This window comes from Eublepharis macularius, chromosome 12, assembly GCF_028583425.1.
Source record: "Eublepharis macularius isolate TG4126 chromosome 12, MPM_Emac_v1.0, whole genome shotgun sequence".
NCBI classification, from domain to species: domain Eukaryota; kingdom Metazoa; phylum Chordata; class Lepidosauria; order Squamata; family Eublepharidae; genus Eublepharis; species Eublepharis macularius.
In genome coordinates this window covers 70640317-70653580 of record NC_072801.1, presented here as the reverse complement: position 1 = coordinate 70653580, position 13264 = coordinate 70640317, and the positions used below count along the sequence as shown (strand labels likewise).

Below are 13264 nucleotides of genomic sequence, written 5' to 3'. Positions count from 1 at the left end.
CCTGACTTGTTTTATCAGAAAGGGGACATTTCTACTCTCCTGCTTTTGCTGCCTGTTCTTGTGGGCTTCTCATGAGCAAACCTCTCTTTTCTTTGAGGATTTTGAGACATTTGAGTTTTGAAAGATGGGCCCACGTTGGAACATGTAATTTTTCTGGCTCCTCTACAAATACAGATTTTGCAATATGTATCTTCTTTTGTTGAAACTTTTCTTCCGAAGGCCTCAGTTTTTTCATGATCTTTTCTTGCTGTGGTTCATTACAACCCTATTCTCTTGCATTCCCCCTAGACATCAAAGAAAATTTCTGTCAAGATGCAATCAACATGTTTTCTTCTGCAATATCACAGAAAACTTGGAACTTAGGAAAGGTCATTATCTCCCCTGTAATTGTCAAATCACCGATGATTATAGCTACATCTTTAATAGGTCCCCACCAGCGTATCCTAGTGGTCACTAGCAAAATAATGAACTAAGACTAAAGGATGTTATTAGTATCTTCTGCATTGTTCAGAGTTGGTGTTTGCCAAAAAGACCCATCAGTTTGACCCTCCAGGACATCATGCCAAACAATTTTGCCTTCACATCATTGGAGTGAGTGTCCATTCGACTCCAGTTGTTCTACACAAGAACTTCAAATTCCAATGTAGGAACAGGGCAGTTGGCACCTAGAAGGAAGCTTTCTGTGCAGCATGGTAGTATATGTGATGGTGGTATTTGTGCTACTTCCTCAGGCAGTGTGCGTGGTTCCTGTTATTAAGTGCAATGCCAAGGACCCTCTCTCTGTTCTTCACAAGTATTATCAGCCAGGAGACCTTATCGTCGGTGGCATTATTTCTCAGATCTATATGTTCTCCGATGCAATCACCTTTCAAAACTACCCTTTTCATGAACTCTTTGACGATCCCATGTAAGAGTTTTGGAATTTTAAAAATCATATTGTCGGGTCCTAAGCAGTTGCATTAATGTCAGCAGAGTGAAGAACAAGCGACACTCTTCCTTTTGCTTTCTTTCATAAAGCCATCATACCTCTTCTCAAGCCACCATTAGTTTTAGGATATTTGCAAAATCTTCTGTGGCAGTCATGAACAGTGGTGCCGTATGATTTTCAAGGCACCCTTTATTTCTAAGATTTTGATATTTATTAAGATTTATTATACTAAAAATCATAGCTAGAAGGGAAAGGTAATATAACATTCACTTTTCTCGATCTTTGAGATGTTTATTTGTTCACTAGGTTTTTTGGGGGGGGATGCTACTGTAACTTAGTTCTTTATATAATGCAATACACTTCTCTTAATTCAGCAGTTCTCGGACTGATGCTCTTGCAAATTGGTTGCAAGGTTGGTGGGGGTGGGGGAGGAGGGAGGGTTCAGATGAGAGAGGAGGCTGTGAGAGGTTCAATGGTACATTTGTTGGCCTCTGCAAAACGGCTATGAAATGTGACCTGGTGCTCAGAAATGCTGTATGTTCTTAAACACTAGAAATGGAAACAAAATATACATTTGCTCTAAGAGTCCTACATTTACGTCGGGGAGGAGGTAAGTCTATCGTTGCACAGGTTGTGTAAAACAGAATTGTTCAGGAGGGCACTTCTATAAAAGGAACCGGGCTGTATCTAATGTAACAGAATTCATGAGGACACTTCGGCATAAAACGAATAGCACTGTGGTCTGTTTCGATGTTTATTGTATATTGTACTACATTGTCTTCTGCTTTCTTTCTTTCTTTTCCTGTTTAACATAAATCACATCTGATACCTTTTTATGTTTTAGGTGGGTATCTGTGTTGCTCTGCAATAGAACAGTAGGATTTTAGTCCAGTGGCACTTTAGAGACCAACAAGATTTTCAGGATGTCAGTTTTCAAGCTCTGAGTCTCAAAAGCTTACACCTTGCAAATCTTGTTGATCTCTAAGGTGCCTGCTGTTCTTTTATGCTGTTTCTCTAGTGTTGTAATCCTAGTCCTATTGCATTGTTTATTGGGTGTCTTATGCTGCCTGATTACATGGTTTATATTGGGTGACCCATCTTGTGTCTCAGAAAGAAAGGTGGGCTATAAAACAACCCAAAAAATAACTTAGACAGTGGTTTTCCAAAAATACAGGAAATTTAGAAATGGGTGCCACTTCAACAGCTTCAGATCTGTTGTGGAAATATGGAATCATCGATAATCAAAATTCTCAAGACGTAGGTCAGCAGCACTATATTAGTAGATAGGAGATGTTTTTGAATGGATTGGTTCATTTGAGGTCAATGATTTTGGCAATCTGATTATGTACTGAATATTTTTCCTTAGATGAGAATGAGCAACCAGATGGTACATGTTCTAAACTTTTGTAGTTGTATTTGCAGTTGGTATCTGTGGTTTCTTACATATTTTGATAGTTAACAGTGAGTGGGATAAAGTTAATGTTGTTTCGTCCTGGACAGCAGAGACAAAGCCTTTAGTTTCTGCTTCATGTTTTCTTTCCCTTTAATCAATGAAATGGCAAATTGATAAGCAAAGGATCACTCACAGTTCATCTCCTCTTTGCATCTGTGCTGAATAGTACACCCTTTAAATAATCCTACAAATGATACATTTCCTATTTTTGTTGCCAGCATGTATTGGGTGAACTGACCGTACATTTAGGTAGGTTAATGAGCAGACACTGAAGGCAATAAGGACAGTCAGGAAGTAAGTTTCATATTTTTTTAAAAAAACCTCCAATGTGTTTGTTTTGTCTGGGAGTCTTTTTTAACAATATTAGGTGTTAGAAGCAATGGATGAGTTGTGAAGGAGTGGGACAGCAGCTGCAGATATTATCTCTAATCCTATAAATTTCCTTCCTTCCTTCCTTCCTTCCTTCCTTCCTTCCTTCCTTCCTTCCTTCCTTCCTTCCTTCCTTCCTTCCTTCCTTCCTTCCTTCCTTCCTTCCTTCCTTCCTTCCTTCCTTCCTTCCTTCCTTGATACTGACATTTCTCTCTTCCTCATTTTATCCTCACAACCACCCTGTTAGGTAGGTTAGGCTGAGAGTGTGTAACTTGCTCAGTGTCACCCAGCAAGCTTCCATGGCAAAGGGGCAATTCGAACCTGTGTCTCCCAGATCCTAGTCTAACATTCTTAACCACTTGACCACACTGGTTGTCAATGTATGCATTCAAATATAGCAAAAACACAGGGGGAATCCTCCTAATAACCAAGAACAAAATGTAGAGCCTAAGATCAAGGAGGCACATATAAGGTTACAATAAAGTATCTATTATACTCACAATGGTATATTGTTTCAATTATTTATCCAGTTTATTACCAACACCTCTTACTATCCTGTACTCTTATTAGTACTCTTATTATCCTGGATGCCTTGTGGGAAACAAAGCAAATCCTGCAGCATGCTGTCTGACACTACCACTTGTTCTAGTGTGTTACAGTGAAGGCGGCATTTTCAAGTGGTTGGCTACGAGCTTTGCCGGCCCCATTTCTTTCAGCTCGTTTCGACAGCAATCTTCTTCCAGCCAATATCTAAATCCTTGTAGTAAACAGTTAGCAAACGACCTTCTCCAGTGTGATTATTTTCGGGTGGGGTGGCCGCCTTCACTGTACCACACTAGAACAACTGTTTACTACAAGGATTTAGATACTAATGGAACTAACTCTGTGAATTAGATTTATGAATGGACTGTTGTAAAAATCCTTGTGTATGGGACTCTTCATGCTAGTGACACTGGATAAGAGGTGTTGGTAATAAACCGGATAAATAATTGAAACAATATATCATTGTGAGTATAATAGTTGCTTTATTGTAACCTTATACGTGCCTCCTTGAGCTTAGGCTCTACATTTTGTTCTTGCATTCAAATATATTCCGATGCATCCAAACAGCTCAGTTCAGAATCAGCTCCCTAATTGTGACCTGCAAGTTGGATGTGCATCTAGCTGGTGGGTTACTGAACATCCTTCTCAATGAGTGCAAGACAAGATAGGACAGAGCAAACAAACACCATAGATTTCTTTTGTTTGTTGAATAGCAAATAAGTGCTGCTATTGAGCTTCTATTAAGAGAAAGCTGAAGTCCAAGCACGTTTACCCAAATTGCATGGACTACTACCATGTAATCTATTTCAGGACAAGATATTGAAGAAAGAGATACAGAATTGTAATGTGGCCAAAAGCTATATTCTGAAGGACATTCCCTGTGATACAAAATCTAACTTTCATTACAGATCCCTAACTCAAGTCTACCAGCACATTCTGGCTTTGGTATTTGCCGTTAAGGAGATTAATGAAAATCCCTGGATTTTATCCAATATCACCCTGGGCTTCCACATCTATAATAGCCGGTTCAGTGCAAACAATGCCTATCTGGCCTCCATGGAACTTCTCTCCACACGGGGAAAATTCATCCCTAACTATAAGTGTGACACCCAGAACAATCTGGTCACTGTCATTGGAGGGCCTAATTTTGATATCTGCCTCCATATGGCAACTATTCTATCTACCTACAAGATTCCTCAGGTAAGATGTACAGATGGGACCAGAACAAGCCATTTGTATGCTCTTATTTTTCAGATGCGGTTTTAAGGCACAGAGAAAGAAACCCACACAAGTAAAATATTGTAGCATACCTTGCATAACTCTTCACAAACAACAACAACAATAACATCAATTTATATACCACCCTTCAGGACAACTTAATGTCACAGTCAGAAATGTTTACAAAGTGTTATTATTATCTTCATGACAAACACTCTGTGAGGTGGGTGGGGCTGAGAGAGTTCTGAGAGAGCTGTGACTGATCCAAGGTCACTCAGCTGGCTTCAGGCAGAGGAGGGGGGAATCAAACCCAGTTCTCTAGATTAGAGTCCAGCTGCTCTTAACCACTACACTAAGCAAAATTTGAACAGCAAGAAAAAGAACCGTTGGGATTCATCTGAACTTTTGGTAAGTTGATTTTGTTCCCTTCTGGGCTGGGAGCTGTCTCTCCTCATTTCAGGGGTTCTGGGATGCAGAAGCCAAGTTAGCTATCTTTACAGGGTAGCTAATGGGAGGAATGGAAGAGAAGGCTAAGCAAATCCTCCATTCTAGTTTGTTTTTTTTTCCTGGCAGAACTATCTTCTTTTGGTAAGAACTGTGTGTGATTATACAGTTATAACAGGGCTGGAGGTAGGTGTACAATTTTTATTGTGGGGTGGGGTATGATTTTTAAATAGATCTGGTCGCAAAGTATGGTTACATATCCTCATTTCTCATGGCCTTGGTCCCTCATATCTGTGTCTGTCCCCCATGTTCCAACATGGCGTCTTCACTCATCTGGTCAGGGCCTTCTGCAGATACCACCCTGCAGTTGGGCAAAATCAACAGCTGCCCGCACACGTGCTTTCTCTATGGTAGCCCCCACCTTATGGAATGGCCTGCCTGAGAAGGTCAGGAAAGATCCTATTCTACTGGCTTTCCACAATCTATGCAAAACTGAATTATTCAGGAGGGCTTTCTACTTAGGCCATTTCCACACACGTTGAATAATGTACTTTCAATGCACTTTAGCAATCCTTTGGAAGTGGATTTTTTGTTTCACACATGGAAAAGCAATTCCAAATGTTCACTAAAGAGCGTTGAAAGTGGATTATCCAACGTGTGTGGAAGCAGCCCTAGATTACAAGGCTGTGTCATAAGAAATAGCTCAAAGAGTTGGCTTGGTAGAGATGAGGATTAAACACTATCTGGTCATCAGAAGTGCTCACTGAGAAAAAAAATGAAATTTGAATTGCATCTCATTTTGAGTCAAAAATTAGTATATAGCAAATGTAGAACCGCTTCCAACAAAACGTGTTTTACTAGGGAAGTATCTCTTTTCAATTTTTTTCCTTAGTTTATATATGGTTCTGCACCAGCATGGAACAGCAAAGATCACGGAGGCTTCTTCTATCCAATGTTCCCAAATGGGGCCCTTCAGTATGAGGGCATATGTCGGTTATTGTTGCTTTTTGAGTGGACGTGGATCGGTGTCCTTTACTTGGATGATGACAACGGAGAAAAATTTGCACAGAATGTGCTCCCCATGTTTCCCCAATGGGGTATCTGCATTGACTTCATAGACAAATTCCCAGGAGGAATTTTTTCCGGTGATATAACTGTCTTAGCAGAAGGGGAGTTAAAAAAATACAAAGCTATCCTGCGAAGCACGGCCAATGCAGTTGTCGTGCATGGTGAAGTTCAGACCATGATAATGTTGAGAATGTTGCTACAGATTCCAGAATCTGAGGAGGTGCCGATCATGACAAAAGTCTGGATTTTGACAGTGCAGATGGATTTTGCATCACTTGCTTTTCAAAGAAATTGGGACATACAGTTCCTCCATGGTGCTCTGTCCTTCGCAGTTCATTTCAAAGAGCCATTAGGATTCAGGGAATTTCTTCATATGAGAAATCCCGTTTCAGCAAAAGAAGACAGTTTTATCAATGTCTTCTGGGAGCAGGTATTTGCATGTTCATTCCCCAACTCCGCAGGAGAGAAGAAGTACCAAAACACCTGCACCGGGCGGGAGAAGCTAGAGACTCTACCTAGTTCAGTTTTTGAACTGATCATGACTAGTCATAGCCACAACATCTACAATGCAATTTATGCCGTGTCACAAGCTTTGCATGCCATGAATTCATTCTCAACCAGACATAGAGGAATGATGGCCGGAGACCGATGGAAGCTTCCAAACCTGTGGCAGGTAATATTCTGAGCACATTTCTGTAGGACAGCAGCCTGTAGACCAAGAAGAAAGGTCTTTAGTACTGTCAAGCTTGGAATGTTGAAATCCAAGGTTTTGGCTGATATATTTAGAGCCAATTTATTGCCAAATTATTTCTGTCATGGTTATTGAAACTCAAGTTACTCATCTTGTTGTTTAGCAGCAGAGATAGGAAAAAGGATGAACATGCATAATGTTGTATATCAACACCACTCCTATTAATAGCAAATCTGTACCCCTTTCTTTTGTTTTACTTGGTAAATTGTCTGGTATATTGTTGGTACTATACTGATCATAATGATATAGTACCTACTGCATTTACTCAAATGGAAGACAACCCAGAATATTAGACTCTCCCCCGTAAAAAAAAGAAGAGAGAGATTATACATAAAAGCTGATGTCCCTGAATTTAAAATGAACCCTCCTAAGAAAAAGATAGCCATGTAATCAAAGGATTAAAAAAAATTGCATAGTAATCTAGGGCTTTTTTTCTGGGAAAAGAGGTGGTGGAACTCAGTGGGTTGCCAGCACAGGGGGCAACTCTTGGCGGGAGGTAGTACCCCTGGTACTACAAGCATGTGCACAAAGTGCGCACATGCTCCCAGGACCGCACAATGACATCACTTTGGGTCAGCTGGAACAAGGGGGAAGTTTTTAAAAGTTTAAATTGCTCTTGGTGAAAATGGTCACATGGCTGGTGGCCCCGCCCCCTGCTCTCCAGACAGAGGGGAGTTTAGATTGCCCTCCATGCTGCTGGAGTGGCATGTAGGACAATCTAAACTCCCCCCTGTCTGGAGAGCAGGAGGCGGGGCCACCAACCATGTCACCATTTTCAAGAGGTGCCGGAACTCCGTTCCACCATGTTCCTGCTGAAAAAAAGTCCTGTAGTAATCTATATACAATGGGAGAGAGGGTGGCCTGTTATAGCCAGATCTTGTCAAATCAGAAGCTAAGCAGAGTTGATACTTGGATGGGGATGATCAAGGAAGACTCTGCAGAGGAAGGCAATGGCAAACCCCCTCTGCTCCTCACTTGCCTTGAAAGCCCCTTGCTGGGGTTGGCTTGAGTCAGTTGCAACTTGACGGCACACACGTGACATAACCCATATACAATAAGCAACATAAACAAGAGAAGAAAACCATTGCTTTCACTTTTTACACAACTTTACGTTATAGCTGTCCATAAGTAGTATTAGATCATGTTTGTCTGTTTTTTTAAAATTAAGAGCCTGGCTTTTTCAACAGCACCTTTTAAAGAGCTGAATTACTAGTCAAAAGCTTAGCTCAGCAACTTTTTGAGCCAGCAGACACCATTGGAATTTTGAGGGGGTGGTGAGCACCACTACAAAATGGCTTCCATTGGAGGCTGATCCAAACCCCAAAGAGCTGACCAAGGATGTGGAGCCAAACATAATATCTCCTTCCTCAATTTGCAAAAGAATCATAGAAGGAGAATGAAAAGAAATGAAGGAAAGCCCATGGGGAGGAAGGGAGAAAGATAAGGGAGAATAGAAGGAAAGGCTGAAGGGAAAATAGAACAACAAACAGAGGAAAACCTGGGAGCATATACGCACACTCTGCTCCTACCACTTCTTACAATTTTCCAAGCAAGGAGCTGCAGTTGCCAAAGCCAGTGAGTTCATGGACTCCTCTCCCTTTGTAAGTCAAAGCATCCAGGAAGGCAGTATTTGCCACGGCTTTCACTGCTATTCTGTGCTGCACTTTCTCCAATATTGTCCAAATGCGCAACTGCCTCTCCCATCAAGCCTTCACCATCTCAGCATAGCACCACTGAGCTAATCATGAGGATACCCAAGTAGCAGACGACCTCCCCCTTTTTTTAGAAAGCCGAGAGAAGTAATAAAAGTTGTCTTCCTTTGAGTAAATAGAGTATTTTTTAAAATTCCTAATGCTACCGTATCTATTCATTGACATCATTTATCATCATTTATCATCCACCTTTCTCACTGAGATTCAAAGTGGATTACAGTTATTAAAAGAAGGTCGCAAGGACTAGTGTAATGTATACAATGAACAATATATTGAACAATGAACAATATATTGAAGCAATCAATATAGTGAAACAATCAATGCTTTTACTACTGCTACTAACTTGGCTTTCCAGCCTCTAGGTTGGGCCTGGGGATCTCCTGGAATTAAAAACGATGTCCAGACTGCAGAGATCAGTCCCCTTGGATAAAATGGTTGCTTTGGAGGGCGGACAATATGGAATTATACCCTGCTGAGGTCTCTTTCCTCCCCCCAATCCCCCCCACAGGTTCCCACCCCAAAAATAAATCTCCAGAAAATTCTCAAACTGGGTTTGGCAACCCTACTGCTCTCTTGCGCATGCATTTTTATGAAAACAGGATCATTTCTCACAGCTGGCAACTCTGAAAGATTGTTATATATATATATCTCTTTGTACATTTTTGTTAGCTGATTGCCCCCTCCCCAATGTAGCTCCATCATATTCTGAGAAGCATCCCATTTAACAACAGCTTGGAGGAAAAGATTTCCTTTGACCAAAATGGGGAGTTGTTATCTGGATTTGATATTATCAACTGGGTCACATTCCCAAACCGGTCCTTTCTTAGAGCCAGAGTTGGAAGAATAGAACCAAAAACTTCACCAGAAAGAGTGTTCACCATCTATGAAGACGCCATCATATGGCCCCACTTGTTTAACCAGGTAGTGTCCGGACACATTTTTATTATATCAATTGGCTTCTTTGGTATTTAAAAAAGTGATGCTTTTGGTCAGACACAGAAAGAGATTCTGTTACATTAATGAAATAAAACTTATTCAAATCATGATGTTCTACTGCACATTTTCTCCTGGCAAAATCCTTAAGTTATATTACATATTTTATTAAATTGTGGCATTTGAGGTTATGATACTGTGCACAGTGTATAGTCCTGTTCATTATCTTATGCATTATGCACTCTTATGAAGAAGCAAATTCATTGTGAACAAAACTGTGGAACTTAATTTGGAACAAGTATGTTGAGTAAATAAAGTTACATGTAACAATGTTTCAACCAAAAACTGAAATATAATCAAAGAAAATTAGGGGTGCTTGAACATCCACCGATTCGGTTTGTGTCTTGTTCGCCAGTCACAAACATGATTACAGTTCAGTATTTCTGTTAATTAGTGTTCATTAGGTTGCTTTACTATAGTCCTCTACTCTATTCCTTCCTAACCATCCAGTACAGCACAATTGACATTTTGTGTTTGCAAGTTCTCCCAAAGCCCAAATTCTACTAAGCCATAGCCTTGCTGTATAATTGCTTTATTCAGCAGAAAATTGTTTAAGCAGACAATTAGACCACTCACAAATCATTTTATTTATTTATTTAATAAATTAAATTTATATTCTGCTTTCCCCGCAAGCATCTAAATCAATTGAAAATAAATGCTATCGTTTAATATGAAATTGAATCTTTGGTGTTCATCTAAGTAATTCAAATTGCCAACAATCATTTTGAATTGGCAGCATCTTTGCATATGCAGTTTTGCCAAAACGTGATGTTAACCAGTTTGGCAAGCGTTTGAGGCCGTTTGGCATAAAAACAACAGATCAGGCAATCAGCTCACACCTTATGGACACCTTCTAACATGATCAGTTCAAGAGGTGAATAGGTTTGTGGTGAAATTTGCAGCATCCCTAAAGGAAACGAGCAGATTGCATCAAAGACTAGAAAATAGTAGTAAACCAAAATTGGAAAAAAAATCCTGTAGAGAAACTCAAGGTCTTTAGTACATGGTTAAAACAAACAAACAAACAAGCCAAGAATTTCAGAACTTCCTGTTGGAAGTTGCATGCCAAGTGCTTTCTAGAAGCAGCAGCACCAACATATTAGGTGAGGTAAAGGTAGTCCCCTGTGCAAGCACCAAGTCATTACTGACCCATGGGGGGGACGTCGCATCATGACGTTTTCTTAGCTGACTTTTTGTTATGGGGTGGTTTGCCATTGCTTTCCCCAGTCATCTACACTTTACCCCCAGGAAACTGGGTACTCATTTTACCGACCTTGGAAGGATGGAAGACTGAGGGCCAAGCTACAAGTGATGAATGACACTTGAACAGCAAGTGGATTGAGTGGAGCGCAAGTGAACAGGGAGAAATACACTTGCCGTTCAAGTGTCATTCGTCACTTGTAGCTTCACCCTGAGTCAACCTTGAGCTGGCTACCTGAACCCGGCTTCCGCCAGGATTGAACTCAGGTTGTGAGCAAAGCTTGGGATGTAGTACTGCAGCTTACTACTCTGCACAAGGGGCTCATATTAGGTTAGAAGCAATGTATTTTCTAATTGCCATTTTACAAGAGAGGTACAACCTCTCAAAACCTAGTCCTTTATGTTAAAACATTCTCCTGCCTCATTTATGGACAGACACGGCCTCTTTCTCTGTGCAATGACAAATGCCATTTGGGTTATCGTAAAACAAAGAAGGAGGGGAAGCCATTTTGCTGCTATGATTGCCATCCATGCCCCCAAGGGAAGATTTCAAACCAAAAAGGTAAGAGATGATTCTATGGAGTTGTCTAAAGCATTGGAAGTGATCCAACACATGCCCATCACTAGGTCAGACATTCCCTAATGTTGTTCAGAAAGTCATACTCAATTTAGTAATGATAAAAGCACCACTGATGTGCTTATTCTATATCCTGTGCCATATTATTATTAATAATAATAACTGCACTTACAGTGCTCTTCTAGACAGATTAGTGCTTCACCCAGAGTGGTGAACAAGTTAGTGTTGTTATTATCCCCACAATATAGCTGGGGATTTGGGGCTGAGAGGAGTGGCTTACCCAAGGCCGTCTACTGAGCTCATGGCAGCAGGGCCGGATCAAGGGGGGGTGGGGGGTAGTCTGCTCCCGGTGCCACCAAAGAGGGGGCGCCGGCAGCAGCTGCCAGCCGCCGGGAGTGCGCTGGCGGCAGCGCAGGCGGCTGAGCGTCTGCCCGGGCCATTCACCTGCCCAGGAAGTCAGGGAGCACGTGGCAAGATGGCCGCCCCCTCAGCCGGGCAGGTGAATGGCAGAAAGAGCTGGGAGACTGCCCATGCCACTTGCCTGTCCCGCTGAGGGGGCAGCCAGCTTGCCATGTGCTCCCTGTCCTGAAAAACATGATATTGGTAGGAAAGACGAGACATCATCTTTTCTATTAAGGGGTTAAGCTTTTCTCTAAGAACTTTAAGAAATTTAAGAACTAAGTTAAATCTGGATTTTCCCTGAGTACACTTCTTGGGAAGATAAATCCATGACAAGTATGAAAAACTGCCCTTCAGATTCTGTTATGGTTTGGTTCATCATGACTCTGAAACACTGCTTTATTACTACCTTGAGTTCACGTGTTTTCTTTTTCAGACATGGACGACTGTTTTCCGTGCCCAGAAGGTCAGTATCCAAATGATAAGCAGGACTCATGCATTTCCAAAACTATAAGCTACTTGTCTTACGAAGAACCTTTGGGGATAAGCCTGGCTATTTCTGCCCTTTCTCTTTGTTTCATCACAGTTTGGGTGCTTGGAATCTTCATCAAGCACCAGGATACTCCTATAGTTAAAGCCAACAACAGGAACCTCACCTACCTCCTGCTAATCTCCCTCCTCCTCTCCTTCCTCTGTGTTCTTCTATTCATTGGTCAACCTGAAAAGCTAACATGTCTCCTTCGACAAAGTGTTTTTGGCATCATCTTCTCAGTAGCTGTTTCATGTGTTTTGGCCAAAACCATCATTGTTGTTCTGGCTTTCATGGCCACCAAGCCAGGATCCAGGATGAGGAAATGGGTGGGGAAGCAACTGGCCAATTGCATTGTTCTTTCCTGCTCCCTTGTCCAAGGCATAATTTGTACTTTGTGGCTGGCCACCTCTCCTCCATTCCCAGATTTTGACGTGAGCTCAGTGGTTGACAAAATTGTAATGGAGTGTAACGAAGGATCAGTCACCATGTTTTACTGTGTCCTGGGATTCTTGGGATTCATGGCCATAGTCAGCTTTATTGTGGCTTTCCTAGCCAGGAAGTTACCAGACAGTTTTAATGAGGCCAAGTTCATCACCTTCAGCATGTTGGTCTTCTGCAGTGTTTGGCTGTCCTTTGTCCCAACATATTTGAGCTCAAAAGGAAAATACATGGTGGCCGTGGAGATCTTCTCCATTTTAACCTCCAGTGCTGGGTTATTGGTCTGCATCTTTTCCCCTAAATGCTATATCATTATACTCAGACCTAAACTTAACAGCAGAGGGCAACTAATAAGGAGAAAGTGTTAATCAATCTTAAAGGGTATGTCCATAAACTTACAAAATATATCATAATAAATGGTGAAATGTTAAACTTATAGGCACATCCCATTATATTCCATGGAATTTACTTCTGTGTGATGTTTTTTTTTAATATACTGCTCCTCATTCGGCAATGCAACTGAATCTAATCTTTATTACCTTGTTCCATTGCCCTATCAATTATTTTTCTGTATTTCAGTTTAATCTTTTCCAGTCTATTATTAATTTCTTTAGAGTACAAACATAGTAGAAATAGCAG

At 41.1% G+C, this 13264-nt stretch overlaps 1 protein-coding gene across 1 annotated transcript; it reads left to right on the top strand.

The window, feature by feature from the left end:
* Positions 1-779: 779 nt before the first annotated feature.
* Positions 780-12993, top strand: LOC129339760 (vomeronasal type-2 receptor 26-like). Its single transcript, XM_054994343.1, has 6 exons — positions 780-907; positions 4316-4493; positions 5848-6696; positions 9180-9407; positions 11115-11241; positions 12092-12993. Exons 1-6 carry the CDS (start codon positions 846-848, stop codon positions 12991-12993), a joined length of 2346 nt encoding a protein of 781 aa, XP_054850318.1. The 5' UTR covers positions 780-845.
* Positions 12994-13264: the final 271 nt, after the last annotated feature.

What these genes read in the sequence shown, in the direction of transcription:
- LOC129339760 (XM_054994343.1), top strand. Translation starts at nt 846, where the DNA reads ATGTTCTCCGATGCAATCACCTTTCAAAACTACCCTTTTCATGAACTC. An exon ending in GAACTCTTTGACGATCCCAT is followed by an intron (nt 908 to 4,315) that starts GTAAGAGTTTTG and finishes CATCTATAATAG; the next exon opens with CCGGTTCAGTGCAAACAATG. An exon ending in AGCTTCCAAACCTGTGGCAG is followed by an intron (nt 6,697 to 9,179) that starts GTAATATTCTGA and finishes TCCCCAATGTAG; the next exon opens with CTCCATCATATTCTGAGAAG.